The 25,638-nt window shown below is 40.4% G+C and overlaps 2 protein-coding genes across 3 annotated transcripts; one reads left to right on the top strand and one right to left on the bottom strand.

Annotated features, from left to right (window-relative positions):
- The first annotated feature begins 111 nt into the window (after nt 1-111).
- LOC139950020 (tRNA (guanine(10)-N(2))-methyltransferase homolog) lies at nt 112-14,514 on the top strand. Of its 2 annotated transcripts, XR_011787608.1 has the most exons (10): nt 112-226; nt 1,594-1,662; nt 2,340-2,726; nt 3,356-3,629; nt 4,390-4,521; nt 5,430-5,556; nt 6,051-6,182; nt 7,267-7,387; nt 8,641-9,448; nt 9,499-14,514. XR_011787608.1 is itself a non-coding variant. In XM_071948644.1 (9 exons), exons 1-9 carry the CDS (start codon nt 161-163, stop codon nt 8,767-8,769), a joined length of 1,437 nt encoding a protein of 478 aa, XP_071804745.1. In that variant the 5' UTR covers nt 112-160; the 3' UTR covers nt 8,770-14,514. The 2 variants fall into 2 exon arrangements, 1 of the variants encoding a protein (XP_071804745.1); XM_071948644.1 differs by having other exon boundaries at nt 8,641-14,514.
- A 133-nt stretch (nt 14,515-14,647) lies between these two features.
- Nucleotides 14,648-25,607, bottom strand: LOC139950021 (ER membrane protein complex subunit 2-like). The gene is made up of 10 exons (XM_071948646.1): nt 25,577-25,607; nt 24,327-24,437; nt 23,137-23,287; nt 22,964-23,021; nt 21,705-21,790; nt 21,170-21,229; nt 20,623-20,704; nt 18,055-18,165; nt 16,828-16,932; nt 14,648-16,228 (listed from the first exon to the last, which is right to left on the bottom strand). Exons 1-10 carry the CDS (start codon nt 25,599-25,601, stop codon nt 16,148-16,150), a joined length of 870 nt encoding a protein of 289 aa, XP_071804747.1. The 5' UTR covers nt 25,602-25,607; the 3' UTR covers nt 14,648-16,147.
- Nucleotides 25,608-25,638: the final 31 nt, after the last annotated feature.

Here is a 25,638-nt window from a genome sequence, read left to right as displayed (position 1 = left end):
AGAATCCGTTGATAAAAACACACTGGATCACCGTGTGCTTGCCACTTACAGATCAAGAAAAATAGTGAAAAATATCAATATTTTACTAAAAAGAAAGAGCTCACGTTTGTGACGCTCGTTTGCGGTGTTTCACTGAAACTTGTGCTTGCTCTTTTCCAAGATGGCGGCCTCCATGCGACAGTATTTGCTCTGTTTTGCACAGGAACACATTGAATTTAGACTGGCGGTAAGCTCTTTTATTCAAAATACAGTTTATGTGAAAGGATTCTAACCTGCACATGAGTGTTTTTATGATAACATCAACGTTAACTAATATGGTTGGCCTTCATTATTCATGGCCTTTGACCTTTATTAATATTTTTAGTTCCCCCTTTTTAGTTTTTGCCATTGCTGACAGCATGCAACTTGTTCCTGTGCAAAACAGAGCAAATAGAAATACAGCGCAGCGCATGCAAGAAGTGCAGCGCAGCGCATACAACACACAGACATGACATAATTATGTTCAAAACTACAATGTAGCGGCAGTAGCCTAGCTAGACTATCAAAACCACATGTTTAGTCCGAGATGGTCAATTAAAAGTTTTGTTTTGTTTTTAAAATTCTTAAAACATCGACAAACAGATTTTTATATAATATTAATAATAATATTATTCAAAAAGCTAATGCAAAATGTAAACTCTGTCAACTTTGTATTCAGAGGAAATAAGGCCAAATAACAAAAAAAATACCAGTTGATCGTCCGGATTTTTCAAAAAAAAAAGGAGGATGAGGGCCTTACTATTTCCTATTTACTTTTTTTTTTTAAGATGGCCGCTAATATAAGTATTTTAAATCAAACAGGCCACTAATTCTTCAGTTTGAATCAATCGCAAACTTATTTATACCCATTAGTTGCATGAGGACCTGTGTTAACACTAACACTAACAGGGTCTGATAACACACAAAAAGATTTGCTGGTAGGCATTCACTAATATTGTTTTATGAAACAGACGGTTACAAGTGTTCTAGAGCATCAAGTTAGATTCGGGAAAAGCTCCTACATGTAGGCCAGTCCTTTTGAAAAGATGGACCATTTTTTTACAAAAATAAAAAAAAATAGTAAATAGTACAAAAAAGGATGGGGCCCCAAAAAATTCATGGTGGTAAACACAGCTGAAATTGGGTGCAGGTATTTCGCGCTGATGTTTACACTTGGGAAACACGCTTTCCATACGCCCAAATTCACAATGAATTCCTCATGAGACAATGTCTGCGAGTGAAATAATAGTGGTCCCTAATGAAACAATGCACAAGGTAGGCCTACCAGGGGTTATTAATAGCTTTTTTAATCAAAAATACCCAGGTATGTAGTTTATTTTGTGTCGCCCCTCCTCCCCATCTTTTTTTCTCTCTCCTTTTTTTCTTTTTCTCCCTCTTTTTTAAATTTTTGTTTGCATGACAAAAAGGGGGGAGTGCGCCCCCTACGCCCCCCTGGATCCGCGCCTGATTTGGTGATCGGGCAACCGGTAATTTCGAACCCTGTTATGGTCAAAAGTCACCTGAGCTGTTTTACTTTTACATACTATAACTTTTTTTTGTATTTTCTCAATACAGGAACTAAGGGCCATTACTTCATTTTTTGGTATCAAAGCAGAGTTGAACGACACCGAGTATGATCACCATGTAAGTTTTTGTAAAGTCTATAGAATGTTTTCTTTAAGGTGGAATTGCTGCAAAAAGTGGAGAGTCTTACCAACAATTATCTTCTGACTAGCGATATATAACTGTGACTAATTTTTGGTCTTCGGAAAACCCTTAATTTGTGGAAAAATCATTTATTTTCCGGTTCGGGCGACTGCTAAGTTCGAACCCTGATTAAAGACACTGTCACCTTTGGTAATTGTCAAAGACCATTCTTCTCACTTGGTGTTTCTCAACATACATGTAATGCATAAAATAATAAACCTTTGAAAATTTGAACTCAATAGGTCGTCGAAGTTGTGAGATAATAATGGAAGAAAAAACACCCTTCTCACACGAAGTTGTGTGCTTTCAGATGCTTGATTTCTGGACCTGCAAATCCAATTCTGAGGTCTCAAAATCAAATTCGTGGAAATTTACTTCTTTCTCACAATGTTTTGTATAGCTCTCAATTGCTTGTGACCAAGTAAGTTTTTAACAATTATTTTGAGTAATTACCAATAGTGTCCAGTGCCTTTTAACTTTCTTCATCACTAGCTTTGTTTAAAATTTCCCTCAAAACTCATGTAATGAGAACTCCATAACTTTCCTTTCTTTCAACATTTCACTGCGCCATGAGCAAGATCTTAATTACTATTAGTATTAATTTTCGTCCACAGAATCCGTTCCTCCTTCTCAGACTTCCCTCGGAATCCTGTGCCCACAAGATCATGGGTAGGACGATGCTGGGTCGCTTCATGATAGAAGTCTGGGGTCACGGAAACTCCTGGTCCGAACTCTACGAGTCGCTCAATAAAGTTCCCGAAGAGAACAAGGCACCGTATAACCTTCCGGAGACGAGTTTCTGTTTTAAAATGCGGACGCTTGGAAAAAAGCTCGGAATGGAAGAGAAGTTGGCCACGATCGAGGGTCTTGCAGAGTGCCTGGACTTTAAAGCTAGAGTTGATTTGAGGAATCCGGAGCATGTATTTCATGTGTACGCCGACTATGGCTTGGTACCTAATCAAGGTCCGAAAGAACCATACAAGGTTTACTTTGGCCGCTTGGTGAGTATCACAGTACCGGAACTTTGTACAGCGTCTCAAATTTGTCTCTTGCCTTAAGCCTTAAAGACATGAACATACCATTGACATGATTGAGTAGGGCTTGAATTTGGGTGAAAACTTCACAAGACTGCAGGGCTTGTAGGTTGTCAGCATTTTTCAGAATGACATTTTTCAAGACCAGAATCAAAATAATAAACATGATAAAAGACTGTACATAAGTTCCCTTGTTGGGAAGATCATATAAACAACAAGCATACTTTTAAGTCTGTTTTTGTGAACAAAACAAACGGAAGATTAAATTATTTGTCTTTCTGGTAAATATACTTTGATACTTAAACAGAGTTGAAATATGTTCACCACACTCGGAGTCAAATTTGAACATAAAAATAAAAGAATTTAAGTAAAAACCACTGGACTTGTTGATCTCGAGTCCACAGGCCCGACACTATACTTACTGACCTCAGGCCTTTGATCCATGGTTCATTTTAAGCCCTGTTGAGTTACGGGACCATTCAAAATAACCGCAACGTTCACAATTGTACAAAACATAGGCTTGGGAAGGGAGTGTCTGCTTGACTGAATATTTGAAATAAAAAAGTTCAAAGGGTTGTTTTTTGTCCAATGACCAGATCTCCGAAGGCCAACGTCAACTGGAACAGCAATACTCCATCAAGAAGCGTCACTTCATCGGCAACACAAGCATGGATGCCACTCTCTCACTCCTCATGGCAAACCAAGCAAAGGTCAAGCCCGGTATCGTGACCTTTGACCCGTTCGTTGGCACGGGGAGTCTGCTCATAGCCGCCGCGCATTTCGGGAGTTACGTCATGGGGGGCGACATCAACGCAAACATTATTCACGGACGGGGGAAGACGAGTAGGAAAGGAGTTCCTCGGTACCGAGGTAAGGCTGTGCTCATTCGACAATTATTTTTATGTTCTTAAGCAAAAAACTTGATCATTACTGCCTCGTCATTCAGATTATGGACTGGAACTTTTTTCAGTCCATGTGTTGCGTAATGCTCGTAATACAACCGATTTATAATGCTTATAATACTTGCCTGGAAGGCACTCAACTCCATGAAGAACATATGGTCAAGTCAGATGTCCCAGTCCCTGAAGGTGAAGTTCTTTACTGCCACTGTGGAATCAGTACTGCTGTATGGATGTGAGTCCTGGACACTAGTCAGTCGTCTAGAGAAGAGACTGGACGGCAGCTATACGAGAATGCTTCGCTGTGTTAAACAGAATCATTGGGAGAGGCATGTCACAAACCTGAAACTCTACGGTGGGCTACCGAGAGTTAGCACCAAGATAAGGGCAAGAAGGCTGAGATTAGCAGGTCACTGTCTCAGACATGCTGAGCTGGCAGTGAACAGGCTGGTGCTATGGGCCCCTACTCAGGGTCACTGTTCCCGTGGCAGACCACAAACCACCTATGTGGACACCTTGTGCCGGGACTCTGGACTGCGTCGGGAAGAGCTGCGTACAGCTGTGGAGGACCAATGTGTTTGGAGGGCCATCATCCGATGCTCCGCATGAATGAATGAATGAATGAATACTTGTAATACAACATTGAAGCGCCTTGGGTGTCACTCAGTGATGAATATGAGCACTATAAGCCACTATTTATTATTATTGTTATTCTATGTGATTATCTTGAGGTGATGATGAGAACATCCGAGCCAACTTAAGACAGTACGGCTTGGAGCATCTCTACTTGGATGTCCTCGTGTCTGATTTCTCCAGTCAAGTATGGAGGGAGCGTCCTCTGTTCGATGCCATCATCACCGATCGTAAGTTGATTTTTCATGTTCAAAATCTGTTCCATAAAGTTTGAATTTAGAATCAGGAAAACAACAAATGAAGCATAATTTCAAAGATGTTAATATCAGGCTAGATAGCTCATTTGGTAGAGGCGGCACTTTAATCCAGAGGTCATTGGTTGTTTGGTAATTGTCAAAGACCAGTGTTCTCACTTGGTGTATCCTATCATAACCATAAAATAACAAGCCTGTGAAAATTTGGGCTCAATTGGTCATCGAAGTTGCAAGAAAATGATGAAATAAAAAACACCCTTGTTGGACGAATTTGTTTGCTTTCAGATAGGAATAAAAGACTTTTAGCTAGAAGTTTTTATTTTTATTTTTGTGAGAATTTACATCTTTCTAAAAAATTTACCTTACTTCAGAGGGAGTCGTTTCCCACAATGTTTTATACTATCAACAGCTCTCCAATGCTCGTTACCAAGTCAGTTTTAAAGTTGATATTTGTTTTGAGTAATTACCAAACATGTACCTTCCCTTTAAGTAAGTATTTTTTGTCACTTTAACTTGTGGTTTATTATTTGATATCAGATATAGAAAGTGCATCCCTTCAGCTAATCCCTCGCCGCTGCTTCCCAGGTTTTATTGTAAACTAGGGTGTGATTTCTCATAAACACCAGTTAATGGTTGTATGGCACTGGTACCCCAAACAAAGATATTGACAAAATAGGCAGAGCGCCAGAAAATACAGGTGGTAGAGCGCCAGAACATTATTAGTACAGAGGTTTACAGCTTTCTGGGGGAAAGTCCTGAGTACACAGTGTTTAACACCACATCGCTGGAGGGTAATTTAACACATCTGAGCATTCACTTCACAGCTGTGAGGATTTATTGTATTTCCTCTTGACTTTGACCCTGTCAATGACCCCTTTTTCCAGCTCCATATGGTATTCGTGAATCAACAAGAAAGATTGGGACTGCAAAACCCTCAGAACCACCAACAGAATCAACCACAGGACCAACCACAATACCAGCCACAGAACCAGGAACAGGAACTGATGAACAGTAAGTACAAGTGGTTCTTTGCTGACTTGATAAACACAAGGTCAAACCACCATCTTTAAAGGCACTGGACACGATTGGTAATTGCCAAATTAAAGGGCAGTATTCTCACATAGTGTATCCCAACATGTACATGAAATAACAAATCTGTGAAAGTTTTGACTCTATTGTTCATCAAAGTTTGAAGAGAATAATTAAGGCAAAAACACCCCTGTTGCACATATTTGTGTGCTTTTGGATGCCTAATATAAGGCGTCAGGCCTGAAGTCTTTTAATATTTTAGTGAGAATCTACCTCTTTCTCAAAAAAACTATATTACTTCGGAGGGCGCCATTTTACACAATGTTTTCTGCTATCAACAGCTCTCCAATGCTTGCTACCAAGTAAGTTATTATGCTTACTTTTGTTTTGAGTAACTACCAATAGTGTCCAGTGCCTTTAAAAATGAAACAGATCTTTCTGAAATGTACGATTTTTGTCATATTTTCTCAATCCAGGTCTGAGCAGCACATTCCAGCAAAGACCTCCTACGTCCTGTCAGATATCTTCACCGATCTGCTGAATTTCTCAGCTCAGTATCTCTGTTTAAACGGCAGGCTCGTCTTTTGGTTGCCTGTTTATAGACCAGAGTAAGTCCCCCAAAAATTATAGTTGACAGTATTTTTTACCATGTTAGGAGCTTTCAACAGGGAATGATTTTGTGAAACGCCCATTAAAGAATTTTCTGAGTTTGGCCACAAAAATGCAGATTACCATTACTGCAAACCTGGCATTCCCAAGTAGTATTCTGTTACTTAAAACTGCAAACCTCACAATTTCATTCTTTGACTTTTGGGGTTGAACAAAGAAAAAGTGACTGGAGTGGGATTCGAACCAGCGACCTCCGCATTATCGTGCCGTCGCTCTACCAGCTATACCAAGCTACCTACTGCCTGTACATATTTTAATTTTTTTTACTATCATTCTGTAGTATTCTGAATACTTCCCAGAATACAATCTTCAAACTTAAAAGCTCTTCTTTCAAACACTTTTTTTTTAACCAAAATTAAATATTCTTTATCCCATCGCAAATTTAGCATTGATTATTGCCGTACTCGCCGCTAAACCTTTGTCTCTCTTGCCAATTTCAAATCTTGTATAAACATTTTTTTTTTTTTTCAATTGTTGATGGGTTTTGGTTAATTATTTGCCTGTTGGGGGATATTTTGCATTTTAGCTCATTCTGCGTTATTTCTTTAGCATATTTCTATTGTTGTCTAATGTTTTAAGGTCTTTACAGACTTATTGTAAATAACTATAGATTTTTAATACATGGCCATGGATATTGGAATTGAAGGCCTTCGGTCTACAGTTTCTTTGGTAAACTTTTAATTCCAGGCATACGTCCCTGGCTTTTGTTTTGTTGATATTTGTATTTTGTTTGTGTTTTTATGCCAAATAAATAATAACAATAGTAATAACATAGGATTCGAACTGCCTCTAGCTACCGGGCAATCTCGGTGGTCTAGTTGGTAAGACACTGAACTAGAATGGCAAGGGTCGTGGGTTTGAATCCCACCCGAGTAATATGCCTGTGATTTGGTTCACAAGACTAGGGGAAAGTACTTAATAGACAGTGCTCGCACACATCGATGCCTTGGTAAAAACAAAAGTAATATTCTTTATTCCAGATGCAAATTTAGCATCTATTATACTTTTATTTCCTTCTTCAAGATACACCGAGGCCCAAGTACCCCACCATCCATGCCTCAAGTTGATCGCTAACAGTGAGCAGCCCCTCAGTTCATATATGGGTAGACGGCTCATAACTATGGAGAAGACAAAACACTTAGAGGTAGGCACTTGTTCTTTTACCATATTGGGTGCGTTCGATTAGCTTCCCCGGATCAACCCAATCTGCCCCCGTTGCGTTCGAATAGCTTTGACATCATTCCAGGGGCTCACCACGGTCAGCCCCAAGAGCCCAGCTTTTGGAACGGGTCACTTGGAACTGGCCCGAGGTGCACGACATCACCTCGAGAGGGCGAGTGATCTTTTGAGTAGCTCTCTTTTTAGGTATGTCAGGGGCTCACTCAAAAGAGCACCGCGGAGTCGACACAGAGGAGCTAATCAAGCGCACCTTCTGTAGCGTTGACCGCAGCTTTACCTGCGAGGGTAGAGAGGTTGATATTGTGTTTGAAATGCACCACGACAGCCCAGGGTTGTTTACTCCCCGGGAACCTCAGAAAGATTAAAGGGTTATTGTTTTTTACATTTTGAACTTTTTAAATGCTTTATTGTACCAAAGTTTCATTTTTTTACAGCTTTTATAGTTTTATGGTGTTCATGCACCTTTTTTGCCTGTAAGGCTTTGTTTTTTTATTTTGCCTAAATTTTACACTGGTGTACTATTCTTAAAGTGTTTCTACATTAATTTGATTTTCTTTTGCCATTGTTACTGGTATGCACCCTCTAACAGGCTGGTTCTGGAGAGAGTGCAATATGAATACAATAAATTATTAATATTTAATATTATGATTATTATTGGTACCATGACCTGGGCACTAATGTAAAACACTTTGATAAGTTACTGTAAAATGCACTATAAGAACTAGTTAAAGACAGTGGACACTATTGGTAATTGTCAAAGACCAGTCTTCTCACTTGCTGTATCTCAATATCTGCATAAAATAACAAACCTGTGAAAATTTGAGCTGAATCGGTTGTCGTAGTTGCGAGATATTAAAGAGAGAACAAAACACCCTGGTCACACAAAGTTGTGTGCTTTCAGATGCTTGATTTCGAGACCTCAAATTCTAAACTTGAGGTCTCAAAATCAAATTCTTGGAAAATCACTTCTTTCTCAAAAACTATGTCACTTCAGAGGGAGCCGTTTCTTACAATGTTTTATACCTTCAACCTCTCCCTATTGCTCGTAATCAAGAAAGGTTTTATGATAATAATTATTTTGAGTAATTACCAATAGTGTCCACTGCCTTTAATGTTATTATTACTAAACCTAGGCAAACCCCAGCAATTTTCTGCAAGATGGTGTTTGAGATTTGACCTGGACGTTTTTCTTGCCTACTGGTTTTTCTCTCCGTACAGGATCTTGAGGAAGACGTGGCTGCTGAAATCCAACAAGACTGTTACCAAGACCACAATTCCATCAGGGAGAAGGTCATTGGTCTACAATTCAGGATCCAACGGATTAAACAGACATGTAGTAAAACATGACAGGCTGGAATTGTTTTACATACGGACAGTGGAAAACAGCAGGACTGCAGCCAATTTCACAAACCGCAAGGATTAATCCTACCTGGAGTTAGGTCGGGTAATTTGTCCTAACTTAGTATGGGTTCAATGTGTCCTGACGTTTTCAGATCCGGAACTGAGCTCGACCCAAGATTAATCCTAAGTTAGGGAGAGTTTGGTGAAATCGACAACTGGAGTTTTCATCTTAGAGAGGGCAAGGCACTTTACAACTTAAAAGGGGAATTCCATTGGATGAAAGGTCTATGGGAACCTCATGAAGGTGCACCAAGGCCAAGACCAGGGCAACATAGGGCATGTGAACCTCTGAAGGTGCACCAAGGCTAAGACCAGGGCATCATAGGGCATGGGAACCTCTGAAGGTGCACCAACGCCAAGACCAGGGCATCATAGGGCATGGGAACCTCTGAAGGTGCACCAAGGCCAAGACCAGGGCATCATAGGGCATGGGAACCTCTGAAGGTGCACCAAGGCCAAGACCAGGGCATCATAGGGCATGGGAACCTCTGAAGGTGCACCAAGGCCAAGACCAGGGCATCATAGGGCATGGGAACATCTGAAGGTGCACCAAGGCCAAGACCAGGGCAACATAGGGCATGGGAACCTCCGAAGGTGCACCAAGGCTAAGACCAGGGCATCATAGGTCATGGGAACCTCTGAAGGTGCACCAAGGCTAAGACCAGGGCAACAGAGGGCATGTGAACCTCTGAAGGTGCACCAAGGCTAAGACCAGGGCATCATAGGGCATGGGAACCTCCGAATGTGCACCAAGGCCAAGACCAGGGCAACATAGGGCATGTGAACCTCTGAAGGTGCACCAAGGCTAAGACCAGGGCATCATAGGGCATGGGAACCTCCGAATGTGCACCAAGGCCAAGACCAGGGCAACATAGGGCATGTGAACCTCTGAAGGTGCACCAAGGCTAAGACCAGGGCAACATAGGGCATGGGAACCTCCGAATGTGCACCAAGGCCAAGACCAGGGCAACATAGGGCATGTGAACCTCTGAAGGTGCACCAAGGCTAAGACCAGGGCATCATAGGGCATGGGAACCTCTGAAGGTGCACCAATGCCAAGACCAGGGCATCATAGGTCAGGGCCTCTGTGTAATTCCAGGCCATGGAAAAAGCAAGCAGAGAGATTTGTGTTGAGATTTACTTTGTTGGAATCTGACTCCATTAAGTAGAAGGAGAACGGTCCACAATTTGGAGTCCATCAAATGAGACAATCACTGTGATACATTTACATGTACATCATCATCATCCTTCATAAGAATAGTAGAAGCAGCTTTGATGAAATGGTGCCAGGTTGCTTTATCCCTCATGAGTTGTTGGATTTCGTTTTGATTGAGATTTGTGTCTTTGGTGATGGTGTCTGGGTAGCTCATTTTCCTCCTGCCATGATTTGGATGTCCACTAGAAGGATTCTAGAAGATCAGGTGGGATATTGGTTGATCACCTGTAAGCAAATAGTGGCCAGCTAACTGTAGACGTCTCTGCTTTACAGTTTCAGATAGTGGCGGTAGATTGTCATATACCTCCCTGTTTGTATAGCAGGCTGGATTTGTGATAATACTCAGACAGTGGAAAGGCAGGTAGATTCGTTTTGAGGAGTTTTTTGGGGGAATCTGACCATTAGAAAAACGTAAATCGGTCTACATGTATATTTCAGGGACCAAAATTTGACAGGTAGATTATTCATTTAAGCAATGCAGATTTGCGTCACGTAGGAATTTGTTTGGTAGGATTTGAAACTTTGCATGGTGGAAATATGATGTAGAAAGGTTTGCGGTAACACAATAATCTCGTTCTGAAAAGAACCGTTGTTGGTTTCAACTCGACCTTTCGATCAGTATGCTCTGATCGTCTTCTGGAGAAAGCTGGACTCTGATGCTGCATGCTGCTTTAATAAGTACTGTGGATTTGAGTTAGACTTCATATGTTTGGATTCAACAAAAGAGCAATACTTCACAATACTCTAAATGCAAAGGTTGTGGGTTTGAATCCCATCCGAGTGATTTGCCTGTGAATTTGTTATACAGAACCTGGGGAAAATACCGAGTATACAATATATTCTGTATCCCTGATGCTAACAAGTTCCAGGGGTACAAAAAGGGGAAAACAGACTAAATGCTTATTTACTATGTAGTTTGCTAGTTGGGCAAGTCAATGGACAACAATATTAAAATATCAAATACAAACATTAAAAACAACAAGAGAAATAGAAACAATTTTCTGTCCTTTACATTTTGTTACAATACCAAAACTCTTATTTATTTCATGTTCTCAAATGATAGTCTCGGATGCAGTTCATCCAAGATTTAAAATTAAATTATGTCATAATACTGCAATTATGTGCATGTGCTTTTCATTGATCAATGTGAATAAAATCTACAATCTTAACCTGTGTTGATGTAATGAACCTGCTTTACTTTGACAAACCTGAAGAGGTATATAATACAGTCTACTGTTGCACTCAATCAATCAATCAATCAATCATAAATAATTTGCATAGACGATGTGACCTCTGACGTCACTCGAAAACCATAACATGATTCGCACGCATACCGCCGGGCAAAACCTTTGTGTTTTGGCAGCCAGCTAGAAAGTACACGCAATCCTTGCCATGACTACGGTTCTTTTTGCCCGGCGAAACATGACGTGTACAGTGTTTTGTCATCGAGGGTGGTTTGAATGTAAACATAGGTCGCATTGTTTATAGCATCTAAATCAAAAGTTTTCTCAAAGGCGCTGAGGCACAGAAGAAATAAAAAGTCATCGTGACTTGAATGTGTTGAATGATGGTGTGCCCCTGATGTGATTGGGAAGTTTATTCCAGAGTTTGGGTACATATACATGTACCGAGAAGGCTCTATCGGCAAAAGTGATGTACACTACACCGTTACTGTACCACAAGAGGGCGATCAAACGACGTCAGAATTATTGTATAAAAACCAGTGATTTTGCCTTCAACTGGCCAGTGCTTAGCAAGTTAATGTTGGCAAGCAAAACAATGTAAAATTAATGGAATGTTGGCCGGTAACCCGATCTGCCCCTGGTACGTTCGAATAGCTTTGGCGTCATTCCAGGGGTTCATCAACCGGGTCAGCCACCAGTGCCCTGCTTGTGGAGTGGGTCACTTGGGGCTGGCCCAAGATGCATAGCGTCACCACGAAAAGTTGAGTGATTGTTCGATTAGCTCTTGTCAGGGGCTCATCCAAATGACCACCGCGGGTCAACACAGGGAAGCTAATCGAACGCACCCATAGAGCGCAGACCTTTGCTATCAATCATGTCAAAACAATGGACCGATCCGGCCTGTCATCCAAACTGTACGCGTTCACCCATTTGACCAATCACAGCAATGATTGTGGTCGGACAAACTCGGGCATGCACGGCAGAATCGTGCAGAATGTCATTGGGAGTGCTCGTACACGTGTTTTGCTCACATGAGCGGTGGGCGGAGCTTAGTGGAAAGCTGGAACGGTCCATTGCTTGCTGAAATAGCGCCCATTCTTGTTTCAGGTTCCAAATAAAGATAGAGCTCCAGTTCCCCATCTTGTGCATCAGGCACTCTTATCTTTTTTTGGTTCAAATAATAATGATAAAATAATAATACAAAGAATATTTATAAGGCGCCATTATATAATGCTTCACATTGTGTCAGCGTTCATATCATCTACCAGTACCATTTGCCAACAACATAATTTGTTTCACATAACTTGAATTATTAAATGCCCTTACAGTAAAAAAAAGTAACCAAGTCCTTCGGACCATTGCATTTTGCACCCCAAAGAACACCAAACTCCATTGCTGTACGAGCCTCAAACCAGGGTAAAATTTTCATGACTCTGCTGACATTACAGTAAGCTTAAAAATCAACGCTTAACATATTTTACAAGTAAGGAAAGAGTGTCTTTTGTGTGTGTGCATGCTTTAATGAGGCTACTCGGCATTGGCTGACACAGCTAGCGCAGAATTTGTGTGCCTTGTGGGCAAGGGGAGAATGGTGACCGTTAGCGCAGAATAACCCAAAAAGCCGAGCCATGAAACGCCCTCTACTGGTGGAGTTGTGGTGCGCGGTGACATACCACTTACGTACGAGTGTCTTGCATGAAAACTACAGCACAGTGGGCTCTCAGTTTAAATCACAAAACTCAGATTAGCAATAAAGTATGCTTAAAGACACTGGACACTATTGGTAATTATCAAAGACCATTCTATCTCAACATATGCATAAAATAACAAACCTGTGAAAATTTGAGCTCAATTGGCATCGAAGTTACAAGATAATAATGAAAGAAAAAAACACCCTTGTCACACAAAGTTGTGTGCTTTAAGATGGTTGACTTCGAGACCTCAAATTCTAAATATGAGCTCTTGAAATCAAATTTGTGGAAATATACTTCTTTCTCGAAAACTATGTCACTTCAGAGGGAGCTGTTTTTCACAATGTTTTACACTATCAACCTCTCCCCATTACTCGTCACCAAGTAAGGTTTTATGCTAATAATTATTTTGAGTAATTACCAATAGTGTCCACTGCCTTTAATGTTTAAAGCAATCAGTCGTAAAGAACCAGTCATAAACAATATACATACATACACATCAATTTGGTTGGTAACCCGTTTCTGTTAAGCAAAACTTTGTGCTTTACAGCTTTATGATATTGAGTTATAAAACACCAATAAATCAAATGTATACAACATTATAACAAATAAACTGTGAAAAATCTGTTTACATTTCAAAGACTGTTAACAAATTATTCGGTACTGGCCAGTTGTAAGGAACAAGAAGCAGTCTTGGTGCAAGACGATATGGGGTGCAATTTTCGCAGTCATAATTGGTTAAACCAATTACTGTTTTGGTCAATGGTCAGTGATCAACCAATGGCAAGTTCAACCGGAACAGTAATTGGTTACGATAGTGAAACCGCACCCCTGATGTGGACTTGTTTTGTTCGTCAGACAGGCAGGTTCAGAATGCCCTCTATGGTGGATTGCTAAACAGAGTACTTTTATCAACCGACAAGAAAAATCCACAAACAAATTTTACACCAAACTACACTTCATTGAGTTTTGAATGAACAAAATCACACAGAATTGTCCTGTCAGTTACAAAATGGGAAGTAAAACCTGAAGTTAAAGATTTATAATGCACTGGACACCATTGGTAATTGTCAAAGACCAGTCTTCTCACTTGGTGTATCTCAACATATGCATAAAATAACAAACCTGTGAAAATTTGAACTCAATTGGTCGTCGAAGTTGAGAGACTAATGGAAGCAAAAACACCCTCGTCACACAAGTTGTGGGCTTTCAGATGCTTGATTTTGAGACCTCAGTTGAGGTCTCAAATTCGATTCAAATATTTTAGTGAGAAATTACTTCTTTCTCAAAAACTGTTACTTCAGAGGGAGCCATTATTTAAAATGTTTCATACTATCACCATCTCTCCATTACTCGTTACCAAGTCAGTTTTTAGGCCAAAAGCTATTTTGAGTAATTACCAAAAGAGTGTCATTCCCTTTAACCTGTTACTTTGTCCTTTTTTCAATAATGCGAAAACATTTAAGATTTTAAGTTTTCTGGTGGAATTAAAATGATTTCCACGGAAAGCCAAGTATCAAAATGGAAATATGTGTTCTGCTTCTGACAAACTCCAGCACCTATGGCAGGAAGATTCCCCCCCCCCCAAAAAAAAACTAAATTATTTTTACAAAGTAATACTATACCAAAACCTATATTAAAGAATTATAAATAATTACACCTGGTTTTTGCTTTAGCTCCATTCATAGTTCATATGATTGGCACAGTGAAGCGAATTTCCCTGCTTCACAACATTAAATAATCATTACTAAATACCTCAGACAGTTTCGCTATTCCTATTGGTGGAGAGCGCGTCACATGGGGGTGTTTGAACCTTTGATAATGACCAGTGTTTATAACCGGTTGTGAGCGGATACTCCGCGCTAGTCTTGGTGCAAGACATTTCTTGTTGCGGGCGATGCGGATGCTGTCGATAAGTTGGCCGCGCTGTGTGTGAAAGGAAAACAAGAACGTGTTGCACCAAGACTACACGCGCATGTGCACGAACGGAGCCAGAAGCTGTCGGAAATAGGCGTCTCAGTCATAACAATGCAACACACGGACGTCGTACATGTACATAACGAGCACGTCGGAAACGGATAAGTTTTACAGAGTTCCTTTCAACCAAAAAGGCAATGAATGGGAATAAAAGAGTAGTGACTCATTCTTTAACGGCCGTTTAGAACCAGCAGGGTCGTTGCCGTGTGATAAGGCCCTCTCCTTCGATCCCTCGCCTTCGGCTAGGGCCTTTATCACACGGCAACTACCCTGCTGGTTCTACACGGCCGTGAAAAAACTTGTCGCTACCCCTTAATTCTCTTATTTAAGATTTGTTCAAACACGTTTTAACATGCACAAAATGGAAGAAAACAGACGGAAGGAGAAAGAAATTGTCCACATTGTGCCAACACTTATAGTTTGTAAACCTCTTGTAGTATAACATCTAGGGGATCCTAGGTATAAAATAAGGGGAAACCATGCCAGTAAGCCAATTTTCAGGAATGTTGACATCCAAGAAATCTCATCTTATTTGGAACTGACTCTTTTCGAGTTGCTGCATAGCTAGTTCAGTTGTTCAGCAATGTCTTACGGTCGGTGTACATGTAGGTAGTTTTTTTGAGATTTGGTCTTTTGCATGGACCAAACTCAATTTGCATACCAAACTTGATTCACAAGTAACTACTGAGAGCCAATAAATATACAACCAAAGCCGGAGCCCAAGCCAGAGCTTGAGCCGGAGCCAAAGCCGGTACTTAAGCCCAAGCCAAGGCTTAAGCCGGAGCCCAAGCCAAGGCTTAAGCCGGAGCCAAAGCCCAAGCCAAGGCTTAAGCCGGAGCCCAAGCCAAGGCTCAAGCCGGAGCCCAAGCCAAGGCTCAAGCCGGAGCCCAAGCCAAGGCTTAAGCCGGAGCCCAAGCCAAGGCTCAAGCCGGAGCCCAAGCCAAGGCTCAAGCCGGAGCCCAAGCCAAGGCTTAAGCCGGAGCCCAAGCCAAGGCTCAAGCCGGAGCCCAAGCCAAGGCTCAAGCCGGAGCCCAAGCCAAGGCTCAAGCCGGGCCCAAGCCAAGGCTTAAGCCGGAGCCCAAGCCGGCGCTTAAGCCGGAGCCAAAGCCGGCGCTTAAGCCAGAGCCCGAGCCCAAGCCAAGGCTTAAGCCGGAGCCCAAGCCAAGGCTTAAGCCGGAGCCCAAGCCAAAGCTTAAGCCGGAGCCAAAGCCAGAGCTTAAGCCAGAGATGAAGTTTTTAAACTTAAAGACATATAGTTATGAGGGAGTAATCTGTAATGAATCGATCATCTTCTCCAGGTGCAGTACTTGATGCTCTGGCTCCTTCCTTTCAGCAAGCTGGAAACAGAAACAGACACAAATAAGTTAATCAATGGCATGTCGTGACTGAGTGGTCAAGAGCACTGGAATTGTGCTCTTGGCCCAAATTGAGCTACTTAAGCAGACAATGATGTTTCCTAACACTATTGTGCTGAGCAAAACCCGATACAGAGCCCAAACGAGCCAGTAAGTAATGTTTTAAAGACAGTGGACACTAAAGGTAATTGTCGAAGACCAGTCTTCTCACTTTGTGTATCTCAACATATGCATACAATAACAAACTTGTAAAAATTTGAGCTCAATTGGTCCTTCGAAATTGCGAGATACATGTAAAAACGAAAGAAAAAACACCCTTGTCTAATAACGAAGCTGTGTGCTTTCAGATGCTTGATTTCGAGGTCTGAGGTCTCGAAATCAAATTCGTGGAAATTACTTCTTTCTCAAAAACTCTGTTTATACTATCAGCAGCTCCCCATTACTTGACACCAAGTAAGCTTTTATGCTAATAATTATTTTGAGGAAGAACCAATAGTGTCCACTGCCTTTAATGTAAATCTGTAATCTGTGAACATTGTCTTTTGTGACCTACAAAAAGTAACCAGACCCCTATTACTCACCCTATATCTGTGAGCTAGTTGTTGTGATGCCCAGGTAGCATACCTGGTGTTGTCTTTTTTGCTTTTCCCGCTGGCTTTCTGTTGAGATGCCAAATGTGTTGAAGCCTGTACAATAGAAGAAAAGTAATCAAGATGACATGTACGCTGACTATGGTAATGAATATGTCAGCCTCAATTTTTTTCTTCATACTATTTGTTTTATTTCCTTTTGTACATGTACAACAAAAAAGTACAGAATATTGATTACAAGTAAATCAACAAAGTTATAAAACTAAGTTACAGAACCATAAATGAAGGGGGATTCATTTCTGGAGGAAATCAAAGTAATGATAAAGCAAAGGCTGTCTGGTGTAATCTCAAGCTGTCCATCTCTAGTACTACAGCCAGCTCAAAACACACACACCTTACTGAGCAACGACAAACAAAAAACATAGTGCGCGTACATGGTATCCCCCCCCCAACCCAACCACCACCCAGAAGAAAAGAAAAACAAAACTAAAATAATGGCTCATCACACTATTGCAAGTGTTCCCAATATTTTGGGAAATTTGGGTGTACATTTGTGTAAAGCTGTCATACGTTTGTGACACGTTTGGCATGAGTTTTAGTCCTTAGCGATTCGTGGGGGTTCTCAGAGGTGCACTGGGGTGTAGGAAAAATGTTAAACATAATGATCAATATGCCATGTATACATTTAACATTTATTCATTTGCTGGGCATTGGTCCCATACATCAGGAGTTTGCTAAGAAACCAATTTGTCCCAAGAATCGCGACTTCGTCAAATTTTGAGACAACAATTTAATATGGTAAGCAGAAGTTTGCTCTGTTCACTATGAGACAGGCGTTTTAACATAAAGAGAAACCAATCAACAATTATTCCTTAAAATCAAAGTGTTTAAGCATGTCTGGACTTTGCCAAATTTAGAGGAGAAAAAAATCAGTACACTAGGCACAAGTTAGCTCTATTCGTGGGATTTGAAACTTTGCATGGTGGAAATACGATATATAAAAGGTTTGCGGTAACACCATGTAATGACTATCTCTAATGAGTTGGGGTGGTTCTGAAACGAACCGTTGGTTTTAAAACGTTTAAGGAAGGCTAGGTTGTTTATACGTTGTACCGTCGTAGCTCTATTCACTATGTGGCAGAGAAAAAAAATGGTGATCCGAAAAAACATATAGAGAAACCAAGGTACAACTATTCCTTGAAGTATTTATAAGCTTACCAGGAACAACCCGTACAAAGCCCTGATGTTGTTGCTATTAAGCTTGACTGCCTGAGCAAAATACTTCCTTGCAATCTCCATAGATTCAACACCTCCCTGAGTGTAGCGGATCTGTACACATTCAAGTAACAGAGGAAAACAAAACTGTTTAGTCCACAAATAATAATTGTAATGGTCGTTTTTTTATGTGGCGTCTTATACACCCGAAGGGCGTCTCAAAGCACTTCTATATTATTATCCCTGGTCACTGGGCTTTAAATCATTCCTTAAACCATCTCAGCTCCCTAGGGAGTTTACAGCCTGTGCTGCCAAATATATAGCGCACTAAGCTAATCAATCACAAGAACCATCTCTGCCCTCACAGGAACCCATTTACCCCTGGGTGGACAGAAGCTTATGCTTAAAGGAACACGTTGCTTGGATCAGACGAGTTGGTCTATAAAAAGCGTATTGTAACCATTTGTTATAAAATGCATATGGTTGGAAAGATGTTTTAAAAGGAAAATACAATGATCCACACAAATTTGCCTCGAAATTGCGTGGTTTTCCTTTAAACTTGACTCCCATAAATGGCCGACCGTGTTTGTCGACGAGGTAAGAGGAAAACCACGCAATTTTGTGTGATACTTGTGTGGATCATTAAATTCTACATTTAAAATATCTTTCTAATCATATGCATTTTATAACAAACGGTTACAAACACTTTTCAAAGACCAACTCGACCGATCCAAGGCAACGTGTTCCTTTAAGTGTCTTGCTCAAGGATACAAGTGTCATGACGGGAGTCGAACCCACAATCTGCTGAACAGAAACACCAGAGCTTGAGTTTGATGCTCTTACCCGCTCAGCCACGACACCCCACAAGGCAATTTAAATGCAACCAGTGCCACGCAATCTCAAAAATTAAAAAGGCATTCAAATTTTCTTTGTTCACATAATTTTCCTTAGACACTCCACAACATCATTATGTGCATTCCCTCAATGTGATCCCCTGGCTGCTGCTTCCCAGGTTGTAGTGTTATTTTGGGTGTGATCCATGGCTTCACGGCAGTTACAGGTTGAATGGCTTCTGATTGGCAACAAAGATATTGACTAAATAGGGCGCCTGCCAACAAGGGACTGGATAGCTCAGCTGGTTGAGCACCAACTGCCAACATGTTATTGCAGAGGTCGCAAGGTTCAAGTCTCGCTCTAGTCAATAAGGGAATCAATGTGTGGTGAAGAGGTTCTCAACTAGTGGTTTAATCCAAACGAGGCCTGGTTCTTGATAATTTTACCGAGACGAAGTCGAGGTAAATTATAAAGAACCAGGCCTCGGCGGGTTTAAACCACTAGTTGAAAACCGATTCAACACACTTTGATTCCCATTCATAAATACCTTTTCGGTCAAACACATCATCACTTTTTGGTCAAAAAGTAAAATAAATGCAAAAATTATAATTGTTAAATGATTTCTTTCAACACAACACCCCTCCAGCTATGAAATGGTAAAGCCCTCCGCCGCCCTCGGGTAAACAACTCCTTATATGGGAATGCTGTGCGCGTCGCGCGTATTGCGTGATGTGGCACAACTGTTTCAGCCGTTGCGCTCGACCAATAGGAATGAAGAAACTGTCTTATAAGAACAGGTGCAAGGTCGCCTGTCACGCCCATGAACTAACACTTTTTACCAGTCATAAACAAAGGTTTATACACACCCACGTGAAGCGCTCTTCTTCAAAAGGAATAGCGAAACTGTCTGAGGTATTTATGAATCTTTCTTTGTTCAACCCCCAAACCGTTAAACCAAAACTCTGCTAGAAAACTTACTACTGGTTTTTAGCATCAGGCCAGTTAACTCATGGGCAAGTCCTGTGGTCTTGCCTTTTTCAATTGAATAATAACAGGTGACCTGATTAAGTAAAATCTTTATGAGCTCTGCAGAGTGTAGAAGTTTGGGTATTGACCCATTTCACCTGACGTCATCAGCAGAAAAATCTTGAATGCGCCATACTGGTGGGCAATTTCACTGTGCGTTTTTTATATATAACTCTATGCTGCGCGTTATGCAGTAAAGTGAGGATTTTAGGCGACGCGGCGTTAATACACGTAAACCTAACTGCCCACCAACATGGTGAGCTTGGCATCAGTCGCCGCGTGTGACGCGCGTGCAAGGGGTCAATTGAGTAACTTAAAAATGCCACTCGCGGCTATGAGTATGAGTAGATATGCACATTAAAACCAGGGACCTATAACAAAAAGAGGACAATAGAGTCCACGGTTCAGAAGAAATCCACAGTTGGGAAAACGTGTACAAAACCAATGGGAGCTGTTGCAAAAAAGTATAAGCATTTAAAGCCCGGTTCATACTTCCTGCGAATGCGAATGCGAAGCGAATCTTGACGTCACAAATTCGCAACGAACGATTCGCAGCAGTTGAACTCTGCTCTACTCCCTTGCGAATAATTGCTGCGAAAGGAGGGTGTGGCGTCAAATTCACGTCAAATTCGCTTCGCATTCGCAGGAAGTATGAACCGGGCTTAAGACAAGAGGGGCGAGTTTGAGTTTGTATGGTTCAAGTAACTTTACCTCTGCATATCTTTGATGGTATAGATGATTGTGTGGATTGGACATGATTAACTCCTCAAAACAAAATGCTGCTTTGCTGTAACTGCAGGGAAAGTAATACAACACATTTGATAAGACCATCATATCAAAAAGCCTTAAACAATATTTTGAAGTCCTATGATAATGAATTAGAAGTGTTTTTATTTTATTTGATAAAGTATGCACTTATTAACCTCTAAATACAAGTTGGTTCAAAACCTATAGGATAGATGTTAGTTTTGCAGAGGTGTAATTAAAATTATAATGGGGCCAGCTCGGTGGTCTAGTGGTAAGACATCTGCTGAGTGGTATGCATGTTGACTTGCTCTGGGAAACGAACCGAGTGTACATTGCCTAATAAAACACACTCTTGAACTAAAGGGCAACAACCGAGTGATCATTATGTTTATAATCACAGATACAAAATAAATACTCAAATTAGGGGTAATAGGATTAGGGTTAATTTAAAAACAATTGTTCCACTGAACTATTTAACTATTGCAGATAGTCAGATGGTCATTCAACTTACTTTTGTTCCTGTATATACAAATCTGATAACTCTAGCCATGCTTCGTGATCGGCCATAAAACTGCAAAAGATACATCATTAAAATCAATCAATCAATTAATGAGTAACAATCAATAAATTAATCAATCATTTTATAGCTACAATGGTTAAGGGGAAGGTATACGAACAACTAGTAATCGCTAATTAATTTGATGTCAATAAAAACCTACAGCAACGGTCGGTAGTATTTAAAGCATTTTGAGAAACATTTCATTTCAAAGTAATGTGGTTACATGTGTATGTAAAAAGATTAACAGTTTTTAAGCTCAAAAATTTGTAGCTGAGAAGCGTTTTGTCGCAACACTTCTCATATCGTGTGTTCCTCTTATGGATTACTTTTCCTGCATGGACATTATTCGCGCCTGATTTTCAGCGACATCTCAAAAATGTGACCACCTTTTTGAAATTATATTGCTTTATTGTGTACATATACATTTGTATATTTAAAAATAATCAAACAGTTCCAAAAAAAGGGTATAATTTTTCCTTTTACTTACCTTTCTAGATATCTATTCAGCTCCTTGATAGCATCTCCTATTCTATCTTGAGCCTTCAAGATGGCTACGAGCCTTTTCCTAATCATCTGGAGGTCAAACAAAACATGACACACTACATACATGACATACATAAAAGCATAATATGTACAGCTACAGATCCCTGGCACTTTGTCACAAGCAACTACTGTCACAAATGGTCTATGGATGTCGAATCATGTGTTGTTTTCTATACCATGTATTGGGCCTGGGCCCAGGCTCCACCAGGAATATTCAGAAAACACGCGCCGTCTTTGTGGTGCTTCAAACAGTCTGGCAGAGCCCACCCCAAAGCCCATCAATCAGTGTTCTTCCTTAAAGGCAGTGGACACTATTGATAATTACTCAAAATAATTATTAGCATAAAACCTTACTTGGTAACAAGTAACAAGGAGAGGTTGGTAGAATAAAACATTGTGAGAAATTGTTCCCTCTTAAACGGAGTAATTTTCGAGAAAGAAGTAATTTTTCCACGAATTTAATTTTGAGACCTCAAGTTTAGAAGTTGAGGTCTTGAAATCAAGCACCTGGAAGCACACAACTTTGTTTGACAAGGGTGTTTTTTCTTTCATTACTTTCTCGCAACTTCGATGACCAATTGAGCTTAAATGTTCAGAGGTTTGTTATTTTATGCATGCGCTGAGATACACCAGGTGAGAAGACTTGTCTTTGACAAGTACCAATAGTGTCCAGTGTCTTTAACAGTGGTCTGCTGTTCCAATGCCAGTTAAAGCACCCTAGGACCAAACTAAATTTACACCAAGTGGTCCAGCTCGCTTGTTCAGTGTTAGAAAGTGTCCCTAACCAAGGACCAGTAACAAAGGTGATGGACTAGTGGAATCACAAGATAACTGGTCCTGCTGGCCAGTCACTGGAAAGTTTCAAGGCAAACCCCTGTACTACAGTGAAGTAAAAAATTTCAAAATTTGTCATAAAGCTAGATGGTGTATATCCACCGAAATGAGCACAGCACAGTAAATCGTGAGGGAATCAATTATCTCCCAATGCTCAATATTTCTGGAGAATTCTGTTTGAAAAAGAAAAACAAGAATAAGACCTTACTTTTTAAATTTGTGAATAATAAAAAAAACAATGGCCTGCCTGAGTGGTACTGGGAATGCCTGGTTACTGTCGTGGGGCTCCATGAAGCTCTGGCCACCATGAAGGGAAGGGATTAATAGTGAGAGTTCAAGCCTTGGGATGGGGCAGAATTGATTACTTACTGCATTGGAGGGATCTTCTTTCAGTAACTCATCATAGACTAGTTTGGCATCCTCAAATCTACAACAGCAGAAATGTCAACAATACAATTACCAAAACATTTTGACGATTATCACATAAAAAAAGCAAAAAAAAAGTATTTCCCATTGAAAACAAAACATTTCCTCTTACTTACCTTCCTTGAGCCTCAAGCTTCATCCCTTGTAATCTCTTAACCCTCTTGCTCTGTGGGAATTTAGTTTTTAATGCTTCGATGCATCCAACTGCTTCTTCTATGTCACCGACATCCAATGCTGCTATACAGACTTGTTCATAAACAGCCCACACTAAAAACAAAACCAGCAACGTAATAATAACAGCATTTATAAAGCGTGATATATCCAATAAATTGCTCAAAGGTGCTGTTCAGAAAAAGGTAAGAACACACATACATGTAATTGAAAGCTAAACAACGGCTAAAAGAAGAAGTCTGAATGGGACCACCACTACTAGACTGGGGTCCTGTCTTTATCCGCAAGGATGAAGACAGGTACACAAATGTACCTGCTACTCAGATTCAGTGATCCCATTGGACACATGCACAGTGACATGAGCTTTCCATAGATGCCCAGGGCTGTATGCTTCGTTTTTGAAAGGGCAAGGGCACCAAGGCAATTTCTTTTTTTTGGCAAAGGGCACCCTATGAGGAGATTGTAAATTTCTACTGCAGCATTTCAAGGGCACCAAGGCAAAGACAAGGGGCAACGGAGGCAATCACCTCCGTTGCCTCCGTGAAGTATCAGGCCTGGATGCCCTAACAGTACACTCCTATCACGTTCTATAGAATTAGACTGTGTCTCTATGTGAAATGACTGTACTGTACAGTGTAGGTCAATGGTGAAAGTACACGCCGACTGGAGGCTGGTCTCTGGCGATTCACAAGCCTCCAAGTGTGATGTCTGATGTTCAGGCTAGGCTATAAACAGGATCATCAAAACCATAGAGTTATAATATAAGAACAAGAGGGCGCACCGGCCTATATACGCGCTCCGGCATGCGCGCAGGCGGCCATTTTCTAAGTTGACAAAACTGGCATCTCACAGCGTGTGTTTGTGCGGCCATTTTGTAAGTTGAACAAACAGCATGGCATGAGCGTTCAATAAAAAAAACCTCAAACGTGTATTTCATATTCAACGCGCGTGCAGAATGACGCGCTTGTCATCTTGCGGTCCCGTGGCGTTTGTGCACGAAGCATCACTTGTGCGCCCTCTAGTTCTTATATATAACTCTATGTCAAAACACATAGTAATGATTATGGTCCCCAGAGGGCGCTCTTAGATTACACAGCAAATCCCATTTTTTTTTCTTTACAAAATGTTAACACACCTTCATCACCAAGTTTCTTGTGATTTAAAAGAACGTACTCTCCTAGCTCCAAAGTTTCTGCACTTTGTCTTGCATTCTCCTCTCTCCATTTCTTCAGCTGTTCCCTCGCTTCTGCAATGAAAGATAATAATCGTTAGGGGCAGGTACAGTGTACATCATGAGCAACTCTTGAAATTATCGCACCCTCGCTATAAAATAACTGTTATCGCTGGCCAGGCTAAAGGGTGCCCTCTAGCCCGGCCGTCATCGGCGATTTATACATTGACAGTGATTTTTTTATTTTATTGTTAAAAAGTTCTTCCTTCTTCATTTTGTTATATTTATTATTAAAGTATATGGCTGTTTGTTTTTTACTGACTGGTCTGCCTTTGAAAGTGTAGGTTATTAACACACAACAAATGTACTAATAACACTGATTCCTGAAAATATATTTAGTTTTACAAACCAATCAAGGACAAGGAGGAAGACTGATTTTGTCTTTTGTTTGGTGCAATTTTGTTCTTCCTATTTTGTTTTTATTTTATTTTTATAGGAAAAATTAAAACTTAATTTAAAAATTATACTTATAACTTTAACTTGTCTTTTTAATTGATTTTTATTTTAAGAAAACAAAAACAAACAAAAGTCATGCAAACAACAAGTAGGTTAATTAAACAATAACAGTAACACTTTGTTAATACTGAAAGTGAAATACTGAAATTGGAAATAACCACCAAGTTTTTGAGGCCCTGCTCAACTCAACTCATTTTTTTATATTAATTTTTTTTTTACTATTTTAATTAAAAGTGCATATTTTTTATTTATTTGATTTTTGGCCATTGTCAAATTAAACTTTGCTTCTTTCCTATGCATGGCCCAACAAAGAACATCGAGTGAACCTTTGTTTTTGCGTTCCTCCTCGTAAAAAGCTGTGCATACTTTATTGTATTATGAAATTACGATGGGTAGCATTCCCATTACAATACACCGTATCATTCAATGACTGGCAAATTTATTGCATTGCAGAGCGCACGGTGTGTGTGTGTGCGCGATATGCGGGTCGAAAATCTGTGCGCTAAACAAATGAAGCAACGTGAACCAACACGTTCGCGTTTTTCAAAATGTGTTTGTGTACCGACAAAAGCAAACTTTATCAAAATAAGCCATTGTATCCTAACAATTATACCTGGTTGCAACACTAAATCAAGATTTTATTCAACAAAATTCAATTAAATCCAAGTTACATGCAAAAAATATAAGAGAATTCTTACCATCCCACGAAATGCAAGTCGCCATTTTGTTTTCCAAGCATTGTGGGATCGTTTTTATTCGC

The sequence above is a fragment of the Asterias amurensis genome, chromosome 17 (assembly GCF_032118995.1).
Source record: "Asterias amurensis chromosome 17, ASM3211899v1".
In the NCBI taxonomy this organism is placed as follows: domain Eukaryota; kingdom Metazoa; phylum Echinodermata; class Asteroidea; order Forcipulatida; family Asteriidae; genus Asterias; species Asterias amurensis.
The sequence above is the reverse complement of the archived record's forward strand: the minus strand, read 5'-3'. Positions and strand labels throughout refer to the sequence as shown.